General features: G+C 36.6%; 2 protein-coding genes and 1 long non-coding RNA gene across 3 annotated transcripts in view; 2 read left to right on the top strand and 1 right to left on the bottom strand.

The window, feature by feature from the left end:
• Positions 1–3,688, bottom strand: part of LOC127866494 (DNA-directed RNA polymerase III subunit RPC1-like) — a 59,897-nt gene extending 56,209 nt beyond the window's left edge. Inside the window, exons 1-2 of the mRNA XM_052407044.1 lie at positions 3,516–3,688; positions 3,121–3,256 (exon numbers count right to left, since the gene is read on the bottom strand). Coding sequence (XP_052263004.1) covers positions 3,121–3,256; positions 3,516–3,559 — 180 coding nt within the window. The 5' untranslated portion in view covers positions 3,560–3,688. The remainder of the gene's footprint in view (positions 1–3,120; positions 3,257–3,515) is intronic.
• A 118-nt stretch (positions 3,689–3,806) lies between these two features.
• The window catches only part of LOC127866497 (splicing factor 1-like), a 38,917-nt gene continuing 17,542 nt past the window's right edge, over positions 3,807–25,181 (top strand). Inside the window, exons 1-7 of the mRNA XM_052407048.1 lie at positions 3,807–3,963; positions 9,310–9,483; positions 10,797–10,872; positions 18,215–18,367; positions 18,794–18,914; positions 21,458–21,610; positions 24,394–24,512. Coding sequence (XP_052263008.1) covers positions 3,915–3,963; positions 9,310–9,483; positions 10,797–10,872; positions 18,215–18,367; positions 18,794–18,914; positions 21,458–21,610; positions 24,394–24,512 — 845 coding nt within the window. The 5' untranslated portion in view covers positions 3,807–3,914. The remainder of the gene's footprint in view (positions 3,964–9,309; positions 9,484–10,796; positions 10,873–18,214; positions 18,368–18,793; positions 18,915–21,457; positions 21,611–24,393; positions 24,513–25,181) is intronic.
• LOC127866509 (uncharacterized) lies at positions 22,697–24,031 on the top strand. The gene is made up of 2 exons (XR_008043023.1): positions 22,697–23,236; positions 23,382–24,031. It is a non-coding gene; the product is annotated as an uncharacterized LOC127866509 (long non-coding RNA).

The raw sequence follows: 25,181 nt of genomic DNA, 5'->3' as shown, positions 1-25,181 counted from the left end.
CAGAATGATATCTTATGTTTATATTAGCCCATGTGGCACTTCTTCCCATTGATTTCTACAGGCCCATACAGTTTCATGTTGAAATGCTGTATTGTATCTGAGATATAGCCATAAAAAATTCCATCATACAAAAATAACAAGAGGGCCTAAAAGGCCTAAAGTCGCTCACCTGAGATAAAAAGAAATGACCTGTTTTTTGCAGCCCAAGATATCGATGGAACAAATGTTCTAACCAAGTTTCATGAAGAATGAACAACAAATGGCCCCCTGGCGGCCATGTTTTTCAACAGACCTGAACCATTTTTGAACTCGTCCAAGACATCATTGGGACAAATCTTCTGACAAAATTCATGAAGATCCGACAAAAATGTGGCCACTACAGTGTTAACAAGGCAAATATTCATGATGCACAACGGAAGAAAGACTATTGACAAAAGGTGATCACAAAAGTTCACCATGAGCAAAAAATATTATGCTCATAAAGATTGTAACCTGTTTGAAGATGATATTATTAAAACTAATTGAGTAAACTAAATCAAGATATGATAACAACATTTGCACACAGCAAGTGTCATTCAGATTGAACAAAAATGTTACTCAAAGTTTTCACAATGTTTCACTATAAACAATTGTAGACATACAAAAAAACTACCCCCCCCCCCTGAGAGCCTTGTTTATAAACAATAATGAACTATTTTCAGACTCACCATGCAATTATATTTCCAAATAAAACAAGAGCACAGCATAACGGGTGCCAACGCTCGGCTACGGGTGCAGGATAGAACAAGGCTATTGTCAAGCAATACGGTCCCCTACCGGCTCCACTATTGTCAGAAATTCCACCATTTTCAGAAATATCGTTTTTGGTTGCCATAGCAACCACAATTTTTATGTAGGAACAAAATGAAATGATGTGCATGATGTCCATATCGCCATCTATCCATGTTGCAAGTTTCATGAAAAAATATAAAGAACTTTTAAAGTTATCGCAGGATCCAGAAAACCACAATTTTCAGCAGTATTTCTAGTCTATTTGTTGCCATAGCAACCAGAATATTTGACGTAGGAACAAAATGAAATGATGTGCATAATGTCCATATTGCCATCTATCCATGTTTGAAGTTTCATGAACAAATAGGAAGAACTTTTAAAGTTATCGCAGGATTCAGAAAAGTGTGACAGACAGACAGACAGACAGACCCACAGACGCACAGAGCGCAAACCATAGGTCCCCTCCGGTGAAACCGGTAGTGGACAATAAATGAAAGATTGTCAGTATTTTCTTTTTTTTAACTTTTTTAGAGGTCACACTGACCTTGACCTTTGACCTAGTGACCCAAAAATGGGTGTGGCTTGTAGAACTCATCAAGGTGCATCTACATATGAAGTTTCAAAGTTGTAGGTGGAAGCACTTTGATTTTAGAGCCAATGTTAAGGTTTTAGCACGACGCCTACGGCTGACTACGAGCTGGCTATGACAATACCTCGGGTTTTCTTCGAAAACGCCGAGCTAAAAATCAATAAATCCGTTTTAAAACACAAATCTTTGATTATTTGGGTTATTGTATTAAACAATAAAACCAAGTTTATTTTAGCAGAAATGTGGACCCTTCAAGGGAGAGTATCTTGAGCATATTAGTATGTTGATGAATAAAGAGTTCTCTCAAATTCCTGAGTAAGAGTTACTGCCCATTCTATAAATTGAAAGTTCTGAAATAACTTTCTTTCTGGCATTGGATTCCAAAGATTAAACCTACAGAAAAAAATCGAAATTAAAAAACCTACATTAATCTGCAGAGATATTTCTTAGTTATATAGCAAAAGCATCACAAAATGTCTGGAAGAGGTAAACCAGCAGGAAGGAAGAGGAAAGCTCAGACAAAACTGCCTGAAAATCAGGAAACTAGTGTTCACAAGCTTGTTTACTATATAAATAATTAAATATAAGGAAAAAGACCCCTCTCCCGGCGGCCATGTTTTTTTACCAATCCAAACCATTTTGGAACTCAACTGTCATTTCCAGGAAATAAATGTTCTGACTAAATTTCATGAAGATTTGGCCAAAAATGTGTCTTCTAGACTGTTAACATGTTTTCACTATATAAATATAGAGAAAACTGCCCCACCCCCTGGCGGCCATGTTTTTCCACCCATCATGACCATTTTCGAACTCGTCCGAGTTATTTATAAAATCGATGTTTAGAAAAAAAATTAAGATGATTAGGCAAAAAATGTGACTTCTAGAGTGTTCATAAGCTTTTTTTACAATATAAATATAAGGAAAATGACCCCCCCCCCCCCCCTTGGCGGCCATGTTTTTTTACCAATCTGTACCATTTTCAGACTCAACCGTCATATCCAGAAAATACATGTTCTGACCAAATTTCATTTAGATTGGACCAAAATTGTGACTTCTAGAGTGTTCACAAGGTTTCTCTATTGCCATATAAGGAATACTGCCCCGCCCCCTGGCGGCCATGTTTTTCAACGGACCGGAACCATTTTTTAACTCCACCAACATCTCATTTATACAAACATTTTGACAAAAATACACAAAGATTGGGCATCAAATGACACTTCTACAGTGTTCACAAGGTTTTTCTTTTTTTTGATCTACTGACCTAGTTTTTGACCCAGCATGACCCAGTTTCGAACTCAGTCGAGGTATCAATGGGACAAATGTTCTGACCGAATTTCATGAAGATCGGCAATAAATGTGGCCTCTAGAGTGTTCACAAGGCAAAATGTTGACGCCGCACAACGGACAATGGACAAAAGGCGATCACAAAAGCTCACCATGAGCACGTTGTGCTCAGATGAGCTAAAAACAAACACAGGGCAATAAACTCTTATTAACAAAAGTGTAGGGTTATGATTCTTGTGCATAGCACTTCTCCTCATTGATATCTACACACCTATAAAGTTTCATGTTGATGTCTTATATAGTTTCTGAGATATAGCCCTAAGAATTTTGTGACAGACGGACGGACAAACAAAGCCAATTATAGATCCCACCGACTTTGGCGGTTGAGAATAATTAAATTGATAAGAACACTAGTGTATCCATCTCACTTTCCTTTGGTCTTTTGTTGCTCGATAAAAAAAAGAAAGTAAACAAACCATCCGATGGTCAAGGACTCCATATGGCACTGCTTTTCTTTGACCATCCTGCGAGTAAAGATTTTTGCTGACAACCTGCAGATGAGCATACTGACTCATTTGGTCAGATGTCATCATACCAAATGTCACATGGCTTCTGAAAACATACAAGATAATAAACAGATAAATTAATTTGATTTGATTATCTGTTTTGATTCCTTCTTTACAAATTAACTTTAAAATAGATGTTTTCTTTAAATTCATAACCATTGGCTTTGCTGTGTTTTTCTATACAAAACTTCAAACTAGAAAGAATTAGCATCATCTTAGAACTTAGTGCATTGTAACCTTGATATGCTGTAAGTGTGCTGTCAAAGTAAAGTTAATGTATCTTTTTAAGCAACCGTGAGCCTTACATTTTCTTTGCAACATCGGCCTCTCTAAATTGTTCCTTCACCATTTTGCTGTCAACTTGTCACACGTGTGTTATAAAGTATTTTCGCTTCAAGTTTCAAGAATTTGCATCATTCAAGAAAGACTTGACGTGTAACCTAAACCGCATACATGATAGCTTAGAGGGTATGGTTCATTTAATTTAAAGGCTTTTTCGAATGATGAGTAACTCGAGCTTATTATAACATTTATAAAACTGTTTTTTGATGATTTGAATAAACAATATTTGACAGGAAATTGCAACATTATTACAGATTAGAGATTGTAATCGTGACGTCATTCATCACGTTCATCGAAAGTCAACAAACGAGAAATATAACGTTGATTTCGACTTTATGCAGTGAACTGTCAACTCTGTAACAATGTTCGGTGCCAGTAATCAGCAGAAGAGATCAATGGACTTCACAGGGAGTATGATCATTGAAATATATCTACTAATTTGTTGCGATTTCAGTTAGATTGCGAATTACCTCCCTTATGCGTCAAGCCATAGGTCAGAGTCAAAATTAGTCCATATAAACGGACTCCCAGAGCCTTTGATAATTTTTGCCTTGGCGGCTCTGGCAGTCCATATGCACCCTTCCATTAACATGGGTGCAGTTCAGGTCAGCAAATCCGTGCGCTTCACTAAACAGACGTCGTTCGAGACAAATTGAGGAAAATAATGAATAAACTTCATAAACATGTTAAATTTACCTGAATGGCAACCTACAGATGTTATCCTTTGCATGCAACCTATAAAAACACGAAGATGTTTCAACACACTTTTCTCGCTGACATGTTTATGTTTAAATTTGAAACAGTGTATTCTGTATCAAATACAACATCATTATCGACTTTATAGGCAAAATATTGGTGTACTGCGCCCTAACCAATATTGGGTCAATTTTCCAATATGGTGGATACAGCGTACAAAACAAAACATAAGTCAATAAAATCAATTATTTCTTGCTTTAATGGTACCATTTAGATAAGTTTGTGGTTAAGATAGGTAAACTTTAATAAGTTCTTGCAGTTTCAGTGTTCCTTAACCCTTGCATTGATGATAACATTTTGCACCCATGGACAAGAGAGAGCGCATTGCAACTCGAAGCAGCCCATTGGGCTATAAAGCTAAGAGTTGAATTATTGCAACTAGAGTCAAAATCAGAAAATCCGTCAGAAATCAATGTATTGCATATTTACTATCATCAGATTCTTTTGAACACATATTTGTTTAATGAATTTTTATATAATCATTTAAATATCAAAACACACATCTAACCTTCATCTAACAGGGTTTTTTTTCCACATTTTGGGAAGATAGCCCATGGCTTTGGAATTGGGAATTTTATCGGCATTTTCATGAAATTGGGAAAATAAATTCATTGGCCTTTTTTTTCAACACGAAAAGTCCACTGATTAGGGAAATACTAAATTTGGTATAACTCTTTATAATCATTCAAATTAAAAGAACAAAATCATAAAATACTTTGTTAGATGTAATTGAATTAAAATTGAGATAAAATACACATTAGACACTTCTTTCTAAATAAAAAAATAAAAAAAAGTTTTTGTTTTTTTTTTAAATTGGGAATTTTTTGCCACATTTTGGGAAAAAAGTATACTTTTTGGGATTGGCAACATAGCCGAATTTCGGCTATAAAATCGGGCCAAAAAAAACCTGTCTAACATGCATACTTTAGAAAGAATTGTTACTATTATTTATCAAATTAATCTTGACTAGGTTACCCTATATTCTATAATGTAGCCTACTTTCAAACTTGAGGGAGAAGTGACTGTCATCATTATGATAAATCAGAAACAACTCACATTCTGCAGTTTGGAGGAAAATAATAGCAAATATAAACATAAACAAACACACTTTTGTGTTAATGTTGTGTTATTATTATATTTTACTGAACTGCATTTATATACTATCTGTCAATTTCTGGCTCAAAGTAAATCTCAAAAGGAGAAGTGACTTCTCCTTCATGTACATTTTTTAAATATTTTAATTAGAGGGTCAGGGAGAAGTTAATATGTCCAGGGAGAAGTTCTCTCTCACCTCTCCCTCAAGGCTGTGCCTTGTATACTAAATAATTGTTTTATGTAGGCTGTACTCTCTAAACAAAAATATCTTAGTTGACTCGAAGTTTTACACTTTAAACTGTTGTTCGGCCCTTATCTTTGGAGATAGTGGTAGGGCATAAATAAGTGTTCACTACTGAATCCCTTAAATATGATAAACTTTGAGACTATAGTAAAACATTGCACTGAAAAAAGATTACATTACACTAAGAAACGGCTGGAAAAAAAGTTGCAAAAACAGTTGATTTTGTTTTGTGTCGAGTTCTTCCTTGGTTTGAATATGGCATATCTTTTTTAATGCATAAATCGATTCTGCTAAGAATGGCCTTTAAGAAAAGGTATGGTTATCATGTTGGTCTCTATGTGCAAAATGTTGCATTTATTTTCGCTTAAAGTTGTTGCTTTTACTTTGAATTATATAGAGAAACTATTTAGTGTATTATGACCTAAATGCAAACCAGGCCCATAATGGTTTCTCCAAACAATATTCTTAATGGGCTATTATAATATAAATTTGTGTGCAAAATTGTTCAAACTGATTATTTTGCTTACTTGTAATAAAAAATGATGTTTTACCACTTTGGTAAGAATTGTGTTTGTAATCGTATTTGTCGTGCCTGTCCAGAGCTCCAGATAAGGGCCGTACAGCCGTTAATACGCCTTTTTCATGAAGATTTACACATTTATTTTTATAAACTAGATGTACAATTACAACATTCATATCCATTTTAAGCATTTATGAAAAAAAATTGGCCGTACTGATACGTCTGCGTCAGCGCGGCGTGATTTGTTGGTCTCTAACCTAACGGCGCTTTGCGTTAATTTAAATTACCGAAAAGTTGTAGACCGGGTTCATATATTATTGTCTATTCTGTCGCGTGATTTCCTGTAACTTGTAAATCCATCAAAAACAATATGTCTGCGCACAATGGAATGCCGGCTTAACCGAAAGCGGGTCAAAACAACATTTTGTTGTCATATAATGACTACATACCCATCCTGACATTAATTCTGTAAACCCGGAAAAAGACATTGTCGCCCCGATATTAAACGATTTGATTGCATCAGTGGCTTAAAACGTTAGAAAACACGATGGGAAACAAATGAGACAGTGAAATAAGTGTTCATTTACTTAGCTTACTAGTTGGCTTGTGTTTTCTTGTCAAGAAAAATGAAGGAATTGTATTAGTCATTAGTTTTAATGTGTAGTTGTATTTGCATCATAATTAGAATGGAAAACCTAATACAGTAACTGTTTAAGAAGCTACATATATTTATTATAATTGCTTCAAATGTTTCTGTAAAGTCAGTCATACACCCTTCAATATCCAAGAACACGGGTAGTACAGTACTACCTGTATTTTTGGATATGGTAGTACAGGTACTAATTGATTTTAAGCGTTGCTCCTTTTCTTTCTGTCAGTGGCAGGCAGTACCGTTACTAATTTCACAAATCCTTATCTGGAGCTCTGCCTGTCTTATGGTTAATGTTTTTTAAATTTGAATAGAACCAGGTTTAGTGACCTCTGTGGATTATAATGTGCTTATTGAAACACGATATTAAAAGTCAAATTTGGCCATAAGCATGACACTGTTTCAGCCATAGCCTAGGCATTCAATGGTGGTTGTTAAAATAACTTTGCACCAGTGCACATTGTTTTTAGCTCACCTGAGCACAACGTGCTCATGGTGAGCTTTTGTGATCGCCTTTTGTCCGTCATCCATTGTCCGTCGTGCGGTGTCCGTTGTGCGACGTCAACATTTGCCTTGTTGACTCTAGAGGCCACTTTTATTGTCCAATCTTCATGAAATTTGGTCAGAAGATTGGTTTCAATGATATCTTGGATGAGTTCGAAAATGGTTACGTTTGCTTGAAAAACATAGCTGCCAAGGGGCGGGCATTTTTCCTTATATGGCTTTAATAAAATCTTGTTAACACTCTAGAGGCCACATTTATTGTCTGATCTTCATGAAACTTGGTCAGAAGATTCATCCTAATAATATCTTGGACAAGTTCGAAAATGATGCAGGTTGGTTGAAAAACATGGCCGCCAGGGGGCGGGGCATTTTTCCATATATGGCTTTAGTAAAACCTTGTTAACACTCTAGAGGCCACATTTATTTTCGGATCTTCATGAAACTTGCTCAGAAGATTTGTCCCACTGGTATCTTTGATGAGTTCAAAAATGGTAACCTTTGCTTGAAAAACATAGCTGCCAAGGGGAGGGGCATTTTTCCTTATATGGCTATATATGGCTATAGTAAAATCTTGTTAACACTCTAGAGGCCACATTTATTGTCCAATCTTAATGAAACTTGGTCAGAAGATTCATCCCAATAATAACTTGGACCAGTTCGAAAATGATGCCAGTTGGTTGAAAAACATGGCCGCCAGGGGGCAGGGCATTTTTCCTTATATGGCTAGAGTAAAACCTTGTTAACACTCTAGAGGCCACATTTATTGTCCAATCTTAATGAAATTTGGTCAGAAGATTTGTCTTTATGATATCTTAAATGAGTTCGAAAATGGTTATGTTTGCTTGAATATGGCCGCCAAGGGGCGGGCATTTTTCCTTAAATGACTATATAAGGCTATAGTAATATCTTGTTACCACTCTAGAGGCCACATTTATAATTCGATCTTCATGAAACTCGGTCAGAAGAATCATCCCAATAATATCTTGGACAAGTTCAAAAATAATGCCGGTTGGTTGAAAAACATGGCCACCACAGGGGCGGGGCTATTTTCCTTATATGTCTATAGTAAAACCTTGTTAACACTCTAGAGGTCACATTCATTTTCCGATCATCATAAAACTTGGTCAGAAGATTTGTCCCAATGATATCTTGGATGAGTTTGAAAATCGTTTTGGTTGCTTTAAAAACATGGTCACCAGGGCGGGGCATTTTTCCTTATATGGCTATACATGTATATGGCTATAGTAAAACCTAGTGTTAATGGCTATAGTAAAACCTTGTTAACACTATAGAGGCCACATTTATTGTCCAATCTTCATGAAATTTGGTCAGAAGATTGGTCTCAATGATATCTTGGATGAGTTCGAAAATAAATATGTTTGCTTGAAAAAAATGGCTTCCAAGGGGCGGTGCATTTTTTTTTTATATGGCTATATATGGCTATAGTAAAATCTTGTTAACACTCTAGAGGCCACATTTTCTGTCCGATCTTCATGAAACTTGGTCAGAAGATTCATCCCCATAATATCTTGGATGAGTTCAAAAATGATGCTTGTTGGTTGAAAAACATGGCTGCTAGGGGGCGGGTCATTTTTCCTAATATGGCTATAGTAAAACCTTCTTAACACTCTAGAGGCCACATTTATTTTCCGATCTTCGTGAAACTTGGTCAGAAGATTTGTCCCAATAATATCTTGTTATCTCAGGTGAGCGACTTTGGGCCTTTCAGGCCATCTTGTTATTATATTAGATTAGGATAGTGTTGGTGTTTGCCATACTTGAAACACCAATTTCAGACTAAAATTATTAATTTACAATAGTATTATGGGTATAATTTATATCAGCCTGTCAGTACCAAGGGCACCAACTAGATTTTCAAGGATTAAATAAAATTGTCCTCATTCAAAACCAGGCAGCATATACTTATAAATATATTTAGATTTTCATCAAAGTTTTCAACAGTGTTTTTAAAATCATTTTTTACTGCAGATCAGTCCTGGGGCAATGATGCAGGTGCCAATGGCAATGGTGGAGGATCAGATAGGAAGCGCAAGCGGAAATCCAGATGGGGTGCGGAGGAAGTTGTGGATAAGACTGTCATCCCGGGAATGCCAACCATTCTGCCAGCAAACTTATCAAAAGAGCAAGAGCAACAGTACTTGTGTAAGTCTAGATCTGCTACTGCATTATGTTGTTTAAGGGTAACATGATTATTTGTCACTCATAGTTACATCATGCTTCATCTTATTGATGGTAATTAATTGTACATGTATTCATTGATTGTTTTGACTTGTTTTCCTTGCAGATTTTTATAAACATGAAATTTATTTGAAAAGTTGTTTTGCAGTCTGTATTCAGCATTCAGAGTGTAAAGGATGTTGTAATCATTTTATTTTGATAATATGTTTTTTTTCCCAGTATATAACACTTTATTTGTTCTGTGGTATGCAATGGTTTATTGCAAGATCAAGCAAGAAAGATGATAGAAAGCTAATAAACACATTCACTAATTTTATTTTGCAGAGTTTCAAAATTTGATTGATATGAATAGTTATTTGTGGTATGACTTTGTTGTATGAATATAGCGTTACATATTACATGTATCTTGTTTGCATATTATGTTAAATATTTATTAATTGCCTAGCTTGCATGATTTGAAAATTTTTAATGATTTGTATGAAATAAACTTACTTTTTATTTTAATTATGATGCATGTTTACTGAATTAAATGCAAATAATTGGAGTTCTTTTTTACTAGCATTTAGTATGTGAATAATTGAAGGTATTGAATATTAAATTGACACATTTCCCTGACCATAAATCCTTATCACCAAACAAGACAAACATACTCGGATGGCTCTGAATTTGTTAAAATTATAATTTTTGCATAGTTGCATTTACTGGTAAAAATATAGTTTGTCTGCTGCATTTACAGTTACGGTGAGCTACCAAGACTTATAATGAGTTTTGCTCATTTTTAGCTCGGCGTTTTCAGAGAAAACCCAAGGTATTGTCATAGCCAGCTCGACGTCCGCCGTCGTCCGCTGTCAGCGTCGTGCTAAAACCTTAACATTTTGTTAAGGTTTTGAACATTGGCTCTAAAATCAAATTGCTTCCACCTACAACTTTGAAACTTCATATGTATGTGCACCTTGATGAGTTCTACACGCCACACCCATTTTTGGGTCACTAGGTCAAAGGTCAAGGTCACTGTCAACTTTAAAAAAAAAAAATCTGACAAGCTTTTATTTATTCAAAACTGCACCCGTAGCCGAGCGTAGCACCAATTATGCGGTGCTCTTGTTTAAAGAAAATAACAACAAAAAGATACAATATTTTATAAAATTATCTTATAGTCCCAACAGTTTCCTTTTTGTATCTGGACTAGAACATTTGGGTAGGTATTTCAATTTGTTAAAGAACAAAATCAAATGTTCCTTGTATAGTTGACCTTAATGTGACAACTTGCTTTACAGTGCACCTACAGATAGAGGAAATTAGTCGGCGATTAAGGACCGGCGATCTTGGTATTCCGATGAACCCGGAAGACAGGTTGGCCTCATCGACTGATTAACACACGTCAAATAACTACACTCTTGTTTAGGGAACAGGAGCCTGTACCAGTAATCTGTATGGAAATGACACTCTTGGTGTTTCTAATTTATCAGCTGATTTTCAAAGATCAAACAAAGTTTACCGGTACATGCATAATGAACACCTATTTATATTAGTATACAAATTTCAGTGGAACGTTTTGGCTGTCCAAGGGCTGGCATTAATCTTAAATTTATAAAAACATGTGCCATTTGTGCAAATATCTACTTAAAGACAGGAACATATCTTATAATTTGACTGATAAACAAGTACTATTGTCATTATGTGTTTAAACAATAAAACCATAATTTAAAATTACAATTTTTAATAAGTAATTGAACAAATTCTTTAATCAGTTATAAAACATTACAAGTATAGTTTGTCTCTGGCTTTATTATTCCCCCATGATAATGGCCGAGGGGCATATGGTGTGACCCAAGTATTGCAGGCACCATTGTCTATTTTTAATTCTAAACCAAACTGCAATTTAAGTTAATTTCTTACAGTATTTCCTTACGTTGTGGAATGTTTCTTTCATAGTTTTATGGGTTTGTATGTTTGAATTAACATTAGGTATTACTTATAAAAAAATATTTGCATTTGTTAACGTAATAACAATTTCAAAGGGTTTCTTTTGTGTTTCTGTGATAGTTTTTCTATGTTCAAAAAAGAAAAAGTAGTTTTAAATATGTTCCTGCCTTTTAATACAAATTTTATAATGTTTGAAAATTGCCCAAAGAGTGTCATTTCCTATTTTTCAGGTATAGTTTTACTCTGACAATATGAATTTCATTTGATTACATTGGTTATATGTCCTTGTTTTGAGCTAATGCACATATTCTCTTGATATAACCCTAATGCTTTAAAATTTAATGAAGGCCCCGAACTCCAACTGGTAGAGATGTGCTCAAGGGAAGTAATCCTGTAACCATATTTCAGCTTATTGGATGTCTCTATTATAACAATAACCATAAGTCAAAAATTGCCTTTGCCTTTCAGGAATTAATGCTATTTTATTTAGGAAATCTTATCCTTTAATCTTTTTTATGTATGACATTCAAACCTTTATGTATAGAATTACTTCATAAATCAGTTATTTGAATAATCCTAAATTTGCATTTTATTGTTTTGTCATCTAGCATTAACTAAGATGCATCATTTCAATATAATATATATAAATCTTTTTTTGGTTGCTCTATTCAATTATTGCGCTCATCACTTTTTCCTGCAATAATTAACATGCACACAATCAGAAACAAAATGTGCTTGTTTAGAGAAAATACAAGTCATTATTCTTGGAAGATTCCTAAATCTGCTTACTTTGTGGATTGCCTGCCCTCTCCCAGATTATTTCTTAATAATGGCATTGTTAAACGTGGTAATGCTTTTAAGTTTTTGTGTTGATTTTTATGCCCCCCTTCGAAGAAGAGGGGGTATATTGTTTTGCACATGTCAGTCGGTCGGCCCGTCCGTCAGTCCGTCCACCAGATTGTTTCCAGATGATAACGCAAGAACGCTTAGGCCTAGGACCATGAAACTTCATAGGTACATTGATCATGACTAACAGATGACCCCTATAGATTTGCAGGTCACTAGGTCAAAGGTCAAGGTCACAGTGACTCGAAATAGTAAAATGGTTTCCGGATGATAACTTGAGAATGCTTAGGCATAGGACCATGAAACTTCATAGGTGCATTGATCATGACTGGCAGATGACCCCTATTGATTTTCAGGTCACTAGGTCTAAGGTCAAGGTCACAGTGACTCGAAACAGTAAAATGGTTTCCGGATGATAACTGAAGAATGCTTACACCTAGGATCATGAAACTTCATAGGTATATTGATCATGACTGGCAGATGACCCCTATTGATTTTCAGGTCACTAGGTCAAAGGTCAAGGTCACAGTTACTCGAAATATCAAAATGGTTTCCTGATAAAAACTCAAGAATGCTTGCACCTAGGATCATGAAACTTCATAGGTACATTGATCATGACTGGCAGATGACCCCTATTAATTTTCAGGTCACTTGTTCAAAGGTCAAGGTCACAGTGAATTGAAACAGTAAAATGGTTTCCTGATGATAACCCAAGAATAATTAGGCCTAGGATCATGAAACTTCATAGGTACATTGACCATGACTGGCAGATGACCCCTATTGATTTCAGGTCACTAGGTCAAAGGTCGCCACAGTGACAAAAAACGTATTCACACAATGGCTGCCAATACAACTGACAGCCCATATGACAAAAAATGTATTCACACAATGGCTGCCAATACAACTGACAGCCCATATGGGGGGCATGCATGTTTTACAAACAGCCCTTGTTAGCTCACCTGAGCACAACGTGCTCATGGTGAGCTATTGTGATCGCCTTTTGTCCGTCGTGCTTCGTCAACATTTACCTTGTTTACACTCTAAAGGTCACATTTATTGTCCAATCTTCATGAAACTTGGTTAGAACATGTGTCTCAATAATATCTTGGACGAGTTCGAAAATGGTTCCAGTTGGTTAAAAAACATAGCTGCCATGGGGCGGGGCAGTTTTCCTCATATGGCTTTACTGTATGGTAAAATCTTGTTAACACGCTAGAAGTCACATTTGTTGTCCAATGCTCATGAAACTTGGTCAGAATATTTGAACTAATAATATCTGGGCTAAGTTAAAAAATGGTTGAGATCCGTTAAAAAACATGGCCGCAAGGGGGCGTGGCATTTTTCCTTAAATGGCTATTTACTACAAAACCTTGTTAACTCTCTAGAAGTCACATTTATTATCCCATCTTTATGAAACTTGATCAGAACATTTGTTCTAACAATAGCTTGAGTGAGTTTGAAAATGGTTATGGTTCGTTGAAAAACATGGCCGCCAGGGGGGGGGGCAGTTGTCCTTATATGGCTTTAGTGAAAACTTGTTGACACTATATTAGCCACATTTATTGGCCAATCTTCATGAAACTTTGTCCCAATGAAATTTTGCCAGAGATTGAAGCTGGGTCATATGAGCTCAAAAACTAGGTCACAAGGTCAAATATAAAAAAAACATATTAAAAGTCACTTTTTTGGTCCCTAATAATCTTCATGAATCAGCATGCATTTTTTTGCAGAATAGTCTAGTTGCTTTGGCTTTCAGGTGAGCGCCTTAGGGCCTGATAGCCCTCTTGTTTATAAATATACATATTTTTATAACTCAAGATATTCTTGTGGGGTGGTCAGGTTCTAACTCATTTCAACTGAAACAAACTTAAGTCTCCAACTATTGTTCCTTATTAAAACAATTCTGTAATAGCAGACATTATTTCAACAGTGTTGTGTTAAATGTTCTATTTTATAAATGAACAAGCATAAATGGACCATTCCCGCCCTCCTTTACCCTATCAATAAGGAACATATAATAAACTTCTCTCAAAATAATAGAAAAAAAGAAAACAAAAAGAAATAATATCATTCACATTTTTTTTTTGTCCAAGTTTTTTTTTTAATACAAGATATTTTATTTTACAAGAAAGTGCATCATGTCAACACAGCTTCGAATTCTTAAAAAGAAATGATTAAAATGAGAAATTCTGGAAATCATTGAATGTTGTTATTTGTTTACACTCTGTTCAGCCTTGTAACCTCTATTGTCTTTATACTAAATCATTTAATGTTGTTATTTCCAAAACTATTACATTTGTAAAATATTCAAAATAATGACTGCATGAACTGCAGAATTAATGAAAGGGGCCTATGTATGGCCCAAAATGTTATCAAATTAAAATCCTGTTTCCATGGAAAATTTTTTTTGGCCGCATAAAATAAATGTGCATAACTATCAATATTTAAACAAGAAATTTAACTAGGTCGCCAGCCCAGTTGGAAGAGGGCTGGACTACAAAGCCCAGGAGGTTTGGTTTGATTGAGTCGTGTTCTTAGAAAACTGGGCTCAATGCATGTGCGTAAAGTGTCGTCCCAGATTAGCCTGCACATGCTTTTATGGCAATTTGTTTAAAGTCTATGGAATGTGGCGGACTGCACAGGCTAATCTGGGATGACACTTTACGCACATGCATTATGCCCAGTTTTCTCAGAACGCGACTCGATTCTTTCCCGACACATTTCTTGTGAAGATATTGGTCATGAAATCCTTTCTTCAGCCAATCTCCTCTATCTCAGATTCATGAAGAGCAGTTGTCAGTAAATGGCATGAGTATATGCACTTTGTATTGTAAACCAGCTATCTCGGGAAAAGAGTGATTTGGTAAACTGACAGGCACGATATTGCTTAAATACTGTTAGAAATGTCAAAGCACATACTGAACAAACAAAACTGACAAGAACCTTTAAGTTCAACTGGTCACACAAATTGAATAAAATGTGATGTTTATTCTTGTTACTGATTGAAACTGAAAAAGTGTATGTTGTGTGGCAGTTGCTATTTTTAGCTCACCTGATTGCTCAGGTGAGCTTTTGTGACCGGTCTTTGTCCGTCGTATGTCCGTCCGTCCGTTAACATTTGCTCGTAGACACTCTTGAGGCCACATTTTTTGTCCCATCTTCATGAAATTTGGTCAGAAGCTTGTCCCAATGAAATCTCGGCCGAGTTCGAAACTGAGTTGTGCCGGGTCAAAAACTAGGTCACAAGGTCAAAAAAAAGAAAAACCTTGTAAACACTGTTGAAGTCACATTTCATGCCTAATCTTCATGTAACTTTGTCAAAATGTTTATCTTAATGATATCTTGGTTGAGTTCAAAAGTGGTTCCGATCCGTTGAAAAACATGGCCGCCAGTGGGCGGGGCAGTTTTCTTTATTTGTATATAGTCAAAACATGTGAACACAGTAGAAGTCACATTTTTGGCCCAATTTTCATGAAATTTGCTCAGAACATTTGTTTCCTTGATACAAGAGTTAAAAAATGGTTCTGGTCAGTTGAATAACATGGCTGCTGGGAGGGGGGCAGTTTTCTCATTATGCCCACCCCCCCCCTTTCGAAGAAAAGGGGGTATATGGTTTTGCTCATGTCGGTCCCTCCGTCCACCAGATCGTTTCCTGATGATAACTCAAGAGCGCTTATGCCAAGGATCATGAAACTTCTTATGTACATTGATCATGTCTCACAGATGACCTCTATTGATTTTCAGGTCACTAGGTCAAAGGTCAAGGTCACGATGACCCAAAATAGTAAAATGGTTTCTGGATGATTACTCAAGAACACTTATGCCTAGGATCATGAAACTTTATAGATACATTGATCATGACTCGCAGATGACCCCTATTGATTTTCAGGTCACTAGGTCAAAGGTCAAGGTCATGGTGACCCAAAGCAGTAAAATTGTTTCCGGATGATAACTCAAGAAGGCTTATGCCTAGGATCATGAAACTTCATAGATACATTGATCATGACTTGCAGATAACCCCTATTGATTTTCAGGTCACTAGGCCAAAGGTCAAGGTCACGATGACCCAAAATAGTAAACTGGTTTACGGATGATAACTCAAAAATGCTTAGGCCTAGGATCATGAAACTACTTAGGTACATTGATCATGATTCGCAGATGACCCCTATTGATTTTCATGGTGACCCAAAGCAGTAAAATGGTTTCCGGATGATAACTCAAGAATGCTTATGCCTAGGATCATGAAACTTCATAGGTACATTGATCCTAACTCATAGATGACCCCTATTGATTTTCAGGTCACTAGTTCAAAGGTCAAGGTCATGATGACTCGAAATAGTAAAATGGTTTACGGATGATAACTCAAAAATGCTTAGGCCTAGGATCATGAAACTACATAGGTACATTGATCATGACTCGTAGATGACCCCTATTGATTTTCGGGTCACTAGGTCAAAGGTCAAGGTCACGATGACCTGAAAAAGTCAAATGGTTTCCAGATGATAACTCAAGAATGCTTATGCCTAGGATCATGAAACTTAATAGGTACATTGATCATGGCTCGAAAATGACACCTATTGATTTTTAGGTCACTAGGTCAAAGGTCACGGTTACCTGAAATAGTAAAATGGTTTCTGGATGATAACTCAAGAATGCTTATGCCTAGGATTATGAAACTTCATAGGTACAATGATCATGACTCGCAGATGACCCCTATCGATTTTCAGGTCACTAGGTAAAAGGTCAAGGTCACAGTTCCAAAAAATGTATTCACACAATGGCTGTCAATGTAACGGTGACTCAACTTAGAAAAATGGTTTCCGGATGATAACTCAAGAATGCTTACGCCTAGGATCATGAAACTTCATAGGTACATTGATCATGACTCGCAGATTAAATAATGAGGAACTTGACCAGGATGTTTGTCTGAACAATATCTAGGTCAAGTTTGACATTTGGTAAAGATTTAATGAACCGACTCCTCTCAGGTGAGCGAACTAGGGCCATCTTGGCCCTCTTGTTTAACAATACTATTTTACAATGATGGCCTTGGTATTTGGCATTATGCATGTTTATGTTGTGTGATTCTCTAGTAACTGTGAGTGTTGCCTTACTGCAGAAAGTGAAAGTAGTCTTCTAGATCAGTGTAATGTGTACAATGTGATTAAAATGAATGTTTAAAGGAAGTCTTTGTCAATGTCCAAGGACTGCTCAGGCTAATCTGGGATGATACTTTATGCACTTGCGTTAAGCCTGTATTTTTTTCCTGAGACAAGTTAAATAAGGTATTTAGCCAGATTAAAAAATGCCAAGGGGGCAGGAGGGGGAGGGGAAGGGGGCTAAAAAGGGTCAGGGTTATCGAATTATTGAAAAATCCTTGGATTGTAAGCTTTGGACAGAGTAAGTCAAGTCTTATATTAAACCATCCAGTCTGCATTTATTCCATACGGCATGGTCTAAAGAAATAGAATTTGATTGTAATAAAAACGAATACTGTATGTTACTTCATAAAATCCTTAATTGAAAGAGTACAAAAGGATTGGCAGTATTTTTAAAGGTTTAAAAATGAAAATGGAAGTGTATTTTACATATTAATATGGAAAGGTTTTCCTGCAAAGGAATTTAATATTATAAATATAATGACCACACATAACACACGTTCATCATAGTGAAATATCTGTGCCCTGCTCCCTGTTAGCTCCTCCTCCTTCCCTTCCTGCCCAACCCAAAATATGTGAAAGTCTGTTGAAATTTGATATATTTTTTTGCAAATATTCAGTTCCAATCGTAAATTTACAAAATGGTAAACATTTTACAACTTCTTCGCTAGGGGTCTTGACCATAGCTGTAACGTATTTGGGAGACTAGTTCACTGGCTGTAGTGGGCAAGTCCGTTGGTAAAACTGGCTGCATTTTTCCCTAGGTCTCCGAGCCCGGAGCCCATCTACAACAATGAGGGCAAGCGACTGAACACTCGTGAGTACCGCACACGCAAGAAGTTGGAGGAAGACAGGCACAAGCTTGTTCAGGAGGCACTGGCCTGCAACACGGACTACAAGCCCCCGGCGGACTACAAGTATGCATCATGTTGTTGAAGTAACAAATGGGAGCTATCGTTACAGCCTTGAAATTAAGGGGGAACAAAAAGGGATGCAAGTTGTTCAAACATTAAAAGCCTTGAAATGCAAAATGGAGAGAGCTTTTCAAAACATAACAGCCAGTTAAGCTAAGCCATAGGCTGTTACATATTGAAGGATGTTATTTGTGTGAAATAAACAAGATATTTCAATTTGATTAATTTTGAATGAACTTGTTATACATGTATTAATTATTTTTAAATTTGAGTATTTTTTAAATCTATTAAAATGGTTTGATGAAACAGTTGCTTCTAATAAGTATAATGGCTTTTAAGCTGAGACAGCTTTTAACATTTTGACCAACTAGACCTGTATAAGTATTGCTGCTTATTTACCATTTGTACAACTATTACATTGCTTTTCAGACCGCCTGTAATTCGAGTGAATGATAAGGTTATGATTCCTCAGGAAGAACATCCTGATATCAACTTTGTTGGTCTGCTCATAGGTCCACGTGGAAACACTCTCAAAACTCTGGAAAAAGAGGTAACAACTTTCTGTATATTTGGATTTTAGTTTTGTTTGCTAGATAAGCAGTTTAATTTGGGTAAAGATCTACAACTCAATACTGCACCCTGCTCCTTTTGGCTTCACCCTCCCCCTTCTGTCACTATGGACTGTTTAAATCAAAATGTGTTAAAGCATGTTTATGTCCTTAGCATTTACAGATGTGCCGGAGGGCATATAGCAGCTGTCCTGTCATTTTTTTTGCCTTATCTATGAACACTAGACACACCCGCATGATCTGACCTCATTTTAACCTCAAGATTTACCTTCTTTCAGACATAGACTTATTCAATTGGCCAATGAATCAATACTTACGAGACTTCCTCTGGGGGCGTAAGAATTTATTGAACGCAGCATTTTGTTAAATATATCTTTTTGGAAATATTCAGTGCTATATGAAACAAGTATGTTTTTAAAAACCTTATTTACCATATTAATAATGTAAGAAAGTCCTAAGATAATGCAATTTTTGTTTTAAATATCGGAATGGATCAGCTTTCCCCCCAGCCCCTTAAAAGCAGCATCCTTTACCTTTTGGTATCCAAGATCTTTCCCTAAGCTTGAAACTGTTAATTTTAAAAATAAATCTTTTTATGTCCCCCACTATCGTAGTGGGGGACATACACTGCAACTCCAATATATCACGGTCCGTTATATCGCGTTGTCCAATATATCGCGAATCGGCTATGGCTCCCAAAAATCTGACGAGCATAATCCTTAAATAAAATGTTTTTATCTGAGAATTTGATGCATTAAAATCCGTTTCAATCAAGTATTTTTCCCTTTTTTTCACCAACTTAAATCCAACAGTCATAATCCAGTTTTGACCAGATTGTTTGCTTACATTGTACATCACATTAACACCTGTGTACTGCGATAAACAAAAGACCCATTTGTCAAACATGACAGGTCATTTCGGGTGTTACAATTCTCTATTGAATTTGCTTTGAACTGCCGAAACGCACCAGTGCACACATGAAGGTGTACACAATCATAACAGTAAATGTCACAAGTCAATACTGACCTATCTCAACAATCTGTGTGCGTTAGATACAGTATACAATATAGATCAGTTAGTCACAATGCTCTACTATTAAACCCCATGCTGTGCATGCTTTTCATGAGAAATGAATGACGTCATTTTGTACATGGGTCTAATTTGTGCATGCTTTCTTGAACAATAAAACTCGGACATGTTTTTCGGATTAAAAATTTAATTATACGCATATGAAAATACTCACATGGAATAATGTTTTGTGTTATACCAATTAATGACATATGGATATAACACAAACTTGAATAAGGTTGGTAAATAGCGTGTTTTGAGATTGCATAATGATGCTAATGTATACATATACATGCATACATAAACTGACAATTTATATCGCGCGCCGGATATATCACGGTCGCGATCTTTGGACCCCTTCAACCGCGATATATTGGAGTTGCAGTGTATTGTTTTTGCCCTGTCTGTTGGTCTGTCTGTTGGTCTGTTTGCGCCAACTTTAACATTTTGCAATAACTTTTGTTACATTGAAGATAGCAACTTCATATATGGCATGCATGTGTATCTCATGGAGCTGCACATTTTGAGTGGTGAAAGGTCAAGGTCATCCTTCAAGGTCAGAGGTCAAATATAATTATGTGGCCCAAATCGCATATTTTATAAATACTTTTGCAATATTGAAGATAGCAACTTGATATTTGGCATGCATGTGCATCTCATGGAGCTGCACATTTTGAGTGGTGAAAGGTAAAGGTCAAGGTCATCCTTCAAGGTCAGAGGTCAAATATATGTGGCCCAAATCACTTATTTTATGAATACTTTTGCAATATTGAAGATAGCAACTTGATATTTGGCATGCATGTGTATCTCATGGAGCTGCACATTTTGAGGGGTGAAAGGTCAAGGTCATCCTTCACAAGGTTAAGGTCATCCTTCAAGGTCAAACATCATATAGGGGGACATTGTGTTTCACAAACACATCTTGTTATTCATATACTTACTATTCCATATTAATTGTTCAAAATTAAACGCATTGTTTAGACTTCTTGAATTGAAAAGTGTGTAAGCTTCAAAATGAATTTGAGCCGTGTCTTGCCGTGACCCACTGTATTTGTCATGCCGTGACCCACTGTATTTGTCATGCCGTGACCCACTGTATTTGTCATGCCGTGACCCACTGTATTTGTCATGCCGTGACCCACTGTATTTGTCATGCAGTGACCCACTGTATTTGTCATGCCGTGACCCACTGTATTTGTCATGCCGTGACTCCACTGTTTTGTATGCACACAATATCACCACATATCTGCAGTCTGCATAGGCTAATCACTTTAGGGACAACACTTTCTGCAGTAAGTAGATTTTTGTTTAGAAGAAACTTCCTTTGAATAAAAAAAATCCACAAAAGCGTCAAGTGTTGTCCGTGATAAGCCTATGCAGACTGCAGAGGCTAATCTTTGAAGACAATTTACACACATGCATTAAGTCCAGTTTTCATCCCCACGCCTGATTTCAGACTGGAGCTAAGATCATCATCCGAGGTAAGGGCTCGGTGAAGGATGGTAAGATAGGCCGCAAGGATGGACAGCCCCTGCCTGGGGAGGATGAACCACTGCATGCCTACGTCACTGCCAACAACCCAGAAAATGTTTGCAAGGCAGTAGAGAAAGTAAGTGTATAACCATATGAGTATGCAGATTTCAAACATTACTTGTGCCATTTAATAGTATTTATATCTTTGCAAATAATGTTTGAGAGGCGGTGTATTGGAGTCCTGTTATTGATCGAATGTGGGGTAACATGGTTTGTCTGAAGCAACTGAATTAGAATTTGAAATTAGTTATTACCATTAAGTGTAGATGTGCCAAACATCTTTTTAATTTGACTTGTAAAATGACGATTTTCAAAATAATTTTATGGATTTAAACAAGAATTTATATTATTTGTTTAAACTTGCAGAGACATTTTATTTTGCTATTATAATTAGTAAAAACTATGCAAAACATTATAGATTTACTAGTAAACATTAAAGGACATTTTTCAAAATACAAAAATCTGTGAACAAGTCCCGTTTAGCCCAGTGATCCACACATCATGTGCTCTTAGCCATTTTTATAACAGAAGCATAAAATATTTTAAGTTTGTTGACGAACTACTTCCACATTTCTCAAGAGCTTAAATTAAAACTTAAATTATGTTATTTCCATGAAGTTTTGATGTGCACGACTGCACGACCCAGTGATCAACATGTTGTGAGTTCTATATACATGTACTAGATGTAAGCCATTTCTGTGGCAGAAACCTAAAAGTTCAAAGTTTTTGGAATTATCTTTTTTAACATTGTACAGTTGATTGGATTGAAACTTACAAGCTGTTATATCCATGTAGTGTAGAGGTGCAAAATATAACTTTTACATGCAATGACCAATTTATTTTGTAGTTATGTACTCTTAGACATACGTTGTCATGGCTGCTATGTCTGTGACATATTTTTGTGTTTGACAAAACTATTGTTTCATTATATTAACAATAACAAATTTATTAAGTGAAACAAAAATAAGTTAATTGTAAATGCAAAAAGTGAGGATAAAAGTTATTTTCTGAGAATATTAATCCTTAGGTCTTTATGCTTTTCGGGAATAGGATTTTAACACATTTTTATGCCCCCCTTCGAAGAAGAGCGGGTATATTGCTTTGCTCATGTCCGTCTGTCGGTCGGTTGGTCTGTCTGTCCACCAGGTGGTTGTCAGACGATAACTCAAGAACGCTTGGGCCTAGGATCATGAAACTTCATAGGTACATTGATCATGAATCGCAGATGACCCCTATTGATTTTGAGGTCACTAGGTCAAAGGTCAAGGTCACAGTGACCTGAAATAGTAAAATGGTTTCCGGATGATAACTCAAGAACGCTTAGGCCTAGGATCATGAAACTTGATAGGAAGATTGATCATGACTCGCAGATGACCCCTATTGATTTTCAGGTCACTAGGTCAAAGGTCAAGGTCACAGTGACCCGAAATAGTAAAAAGGTTTCCGGATGATAACTCAAGAACGCTTAGGCCTAGGATCATGAAACTTGATAGGTAGATTGATCAGGACTCGCAGATGACCCCTATTGATTTTGAGGTCACTAGGTCAAAGGTCAAGGTCACAGTGACCCGAAATAGTAAAATGGTTTCCGAATGATAACTCAAGAACGCTTAGGCCTAGGATCATGAAACTTGATAGGTAGATTGATCATGACTCGCAGATGACCCCTATTGATTTTCAGGTCACTAGGTCAAAGGTCAAGGTCACGATGACCCGAAATAGTAAAATGGTTTCTGGATGATAACTGAAGAACGCTTATTCCTAGGATCATGAAACTTGATAGGTAGAATGATCATGACTCGCAGATGACCCCTATTGATTTTCAGGTCACTAGGTCAAAGGTCAAGGTCACGGTGACCCGAAATAGTAAAATGGTGTCCGGATGATAACTCAAGAATGCTTATGGCTAGGATCATGAAACTTCATAGGTACATTGATCATGACTGGCAGATGACTCCTATTGATTTTCAGGTCACTAGGTCAAAGGTCAAGGTCACAGTGACAAATACATATTCACACAATGGCTCTCACTACAACGGAGAGCCCATATGGGGGGCATGCATGTTTTACAAACAGCCCTTGTTAACCAGGTTTTCCGAAGGAAAAAACTGGTTATTAGATTGGCGAATGCGGGCGGGCTGGCGGGCTGGCTGGCTGGCGGGCTGGCTGGCTGGCTGGCGGGCTGGCGGGCTGGCGGAATAAGCTTGTCCGGGCCATAACTATGTCGTTCATTGTCAGATTTTAAAATCATTTGGCACATTTGTTCACCATCATTGGACGGTGTGTCGCGCGAAATAATTACGTCGATATCTCCAAGGTCAAGGTCACACTTTGAGTTCAAAGGTCAAAAATGGCCATAAATGAGCTTGTCCGAGCCATAACTATGTCGTTCATCGTCAGATTTTAAAATCATTTGGCACATTTGTTCACCATCATTGGACGGTGTGTCGCGCGAAATAATTACGTCGATATCTCCAAGGTCAAGGTCACACTTTGAGTTCAAAGGTCAAAAATGGCCATAAATGAGCTTGTCCTGGCCATAACTATGTCATTCATTGTGAGATTTTAAAATCATTTGGCACATTTGTTCACCATCATGGGACGGTGTGTCCCACGAAAGAATCACGTCAATATCTCCAATGTCAAGGTCGCCACGACTAAAAATAGATTAAAAAAAAAAAAAAAATTACAAAGGGGGTTAATTTTTTTTGGTCATTTCAAAAGTTCAGTTTGAGTTTCTCCCTTTATCAGATTTTTTTTTCACAATGAAAACCTGGTTTTGTGACAATTTTGTCCCTTGTTTAAACATGTCTTTAATCTGCAGACAAGTTACATTCAGTAAAACGTATTCTTTTGCAGATAAAAAGCATAATAAAAGAAAGTGTGGAAGTTCCAGAAGGTCAGAATGATCTGCGTAAGCAACAGCTAAGAGAGCTTGCACTTCTCAATGGAACCCTGAGGGAGAACGATGGCCTAGCGTGAGTTGCTTTTACCTGTAATGGAGCCTTGTTCTGGTGAAACCGGGCTTAACCTATGCAGTTCTGTACTGATGAACTATTTCGATCTTATAAATTCTGTATTAATTTTTGGCTTGAATTTTGTGCTCCATTTATATTCAGTTTTGTTCTTAACCTGGTTCACAAGATAGATGACAACATAAAATAATATGGTGGTATTCTTGCATCTATTAGATTTTAATAGGAAAACTAATGTGTTCATCATAATGGTGCATTATTATCCCTGCCATCGGCGGAGGGATATTGTTTTGGCGTTGTCCATCCGTCTGTCTTTCCGTCCGTCCGGAGCCATATCTTGGTAGTGCTTTGACGGATTTCATTGAAACTTGGTATGAGTATATATATGGATACTAGGATGATGCACGCCAAATGGCATTGTACACCATCTGTTAATAACGGAGTTATGGCCCTTTGTATCTTGAAAAAATGCTTTTTTGAGTATCAAATATAACACTTTTGTGTCCAGAAGCATATTGGCTGGGGATATCAATTCAACGAATTTGCTTGTTATATTCAGATCCCAGGCATAAATGTCAGTGTCAGCTTTAGGTTGTGTGCAAGCTTTACCAGAATTTTACACATGTTTCTTAAAAAATTAGTTTTAAGAAAATTAAAATGTTAAGACATCTT

Source organism: Dreissena polymorpha, chromosome 2, assembly GCF_020536995.1.
Source record: "Dreissena polymorpha isolate Duluth1 chromosome 2, UMN_Dpol_1.0, whole genome shotgun sequence".
NCBI lineage: Eukaryota > Metazoa > Mollusca > Bivalvia > Myida > Dreissenidae > Dreissena > Dreissena polymorpha.
Note: the sequence above shows the minus strand (reverse complement) of the source record. Positions and strands in the feature narration are given on the sequence as shown.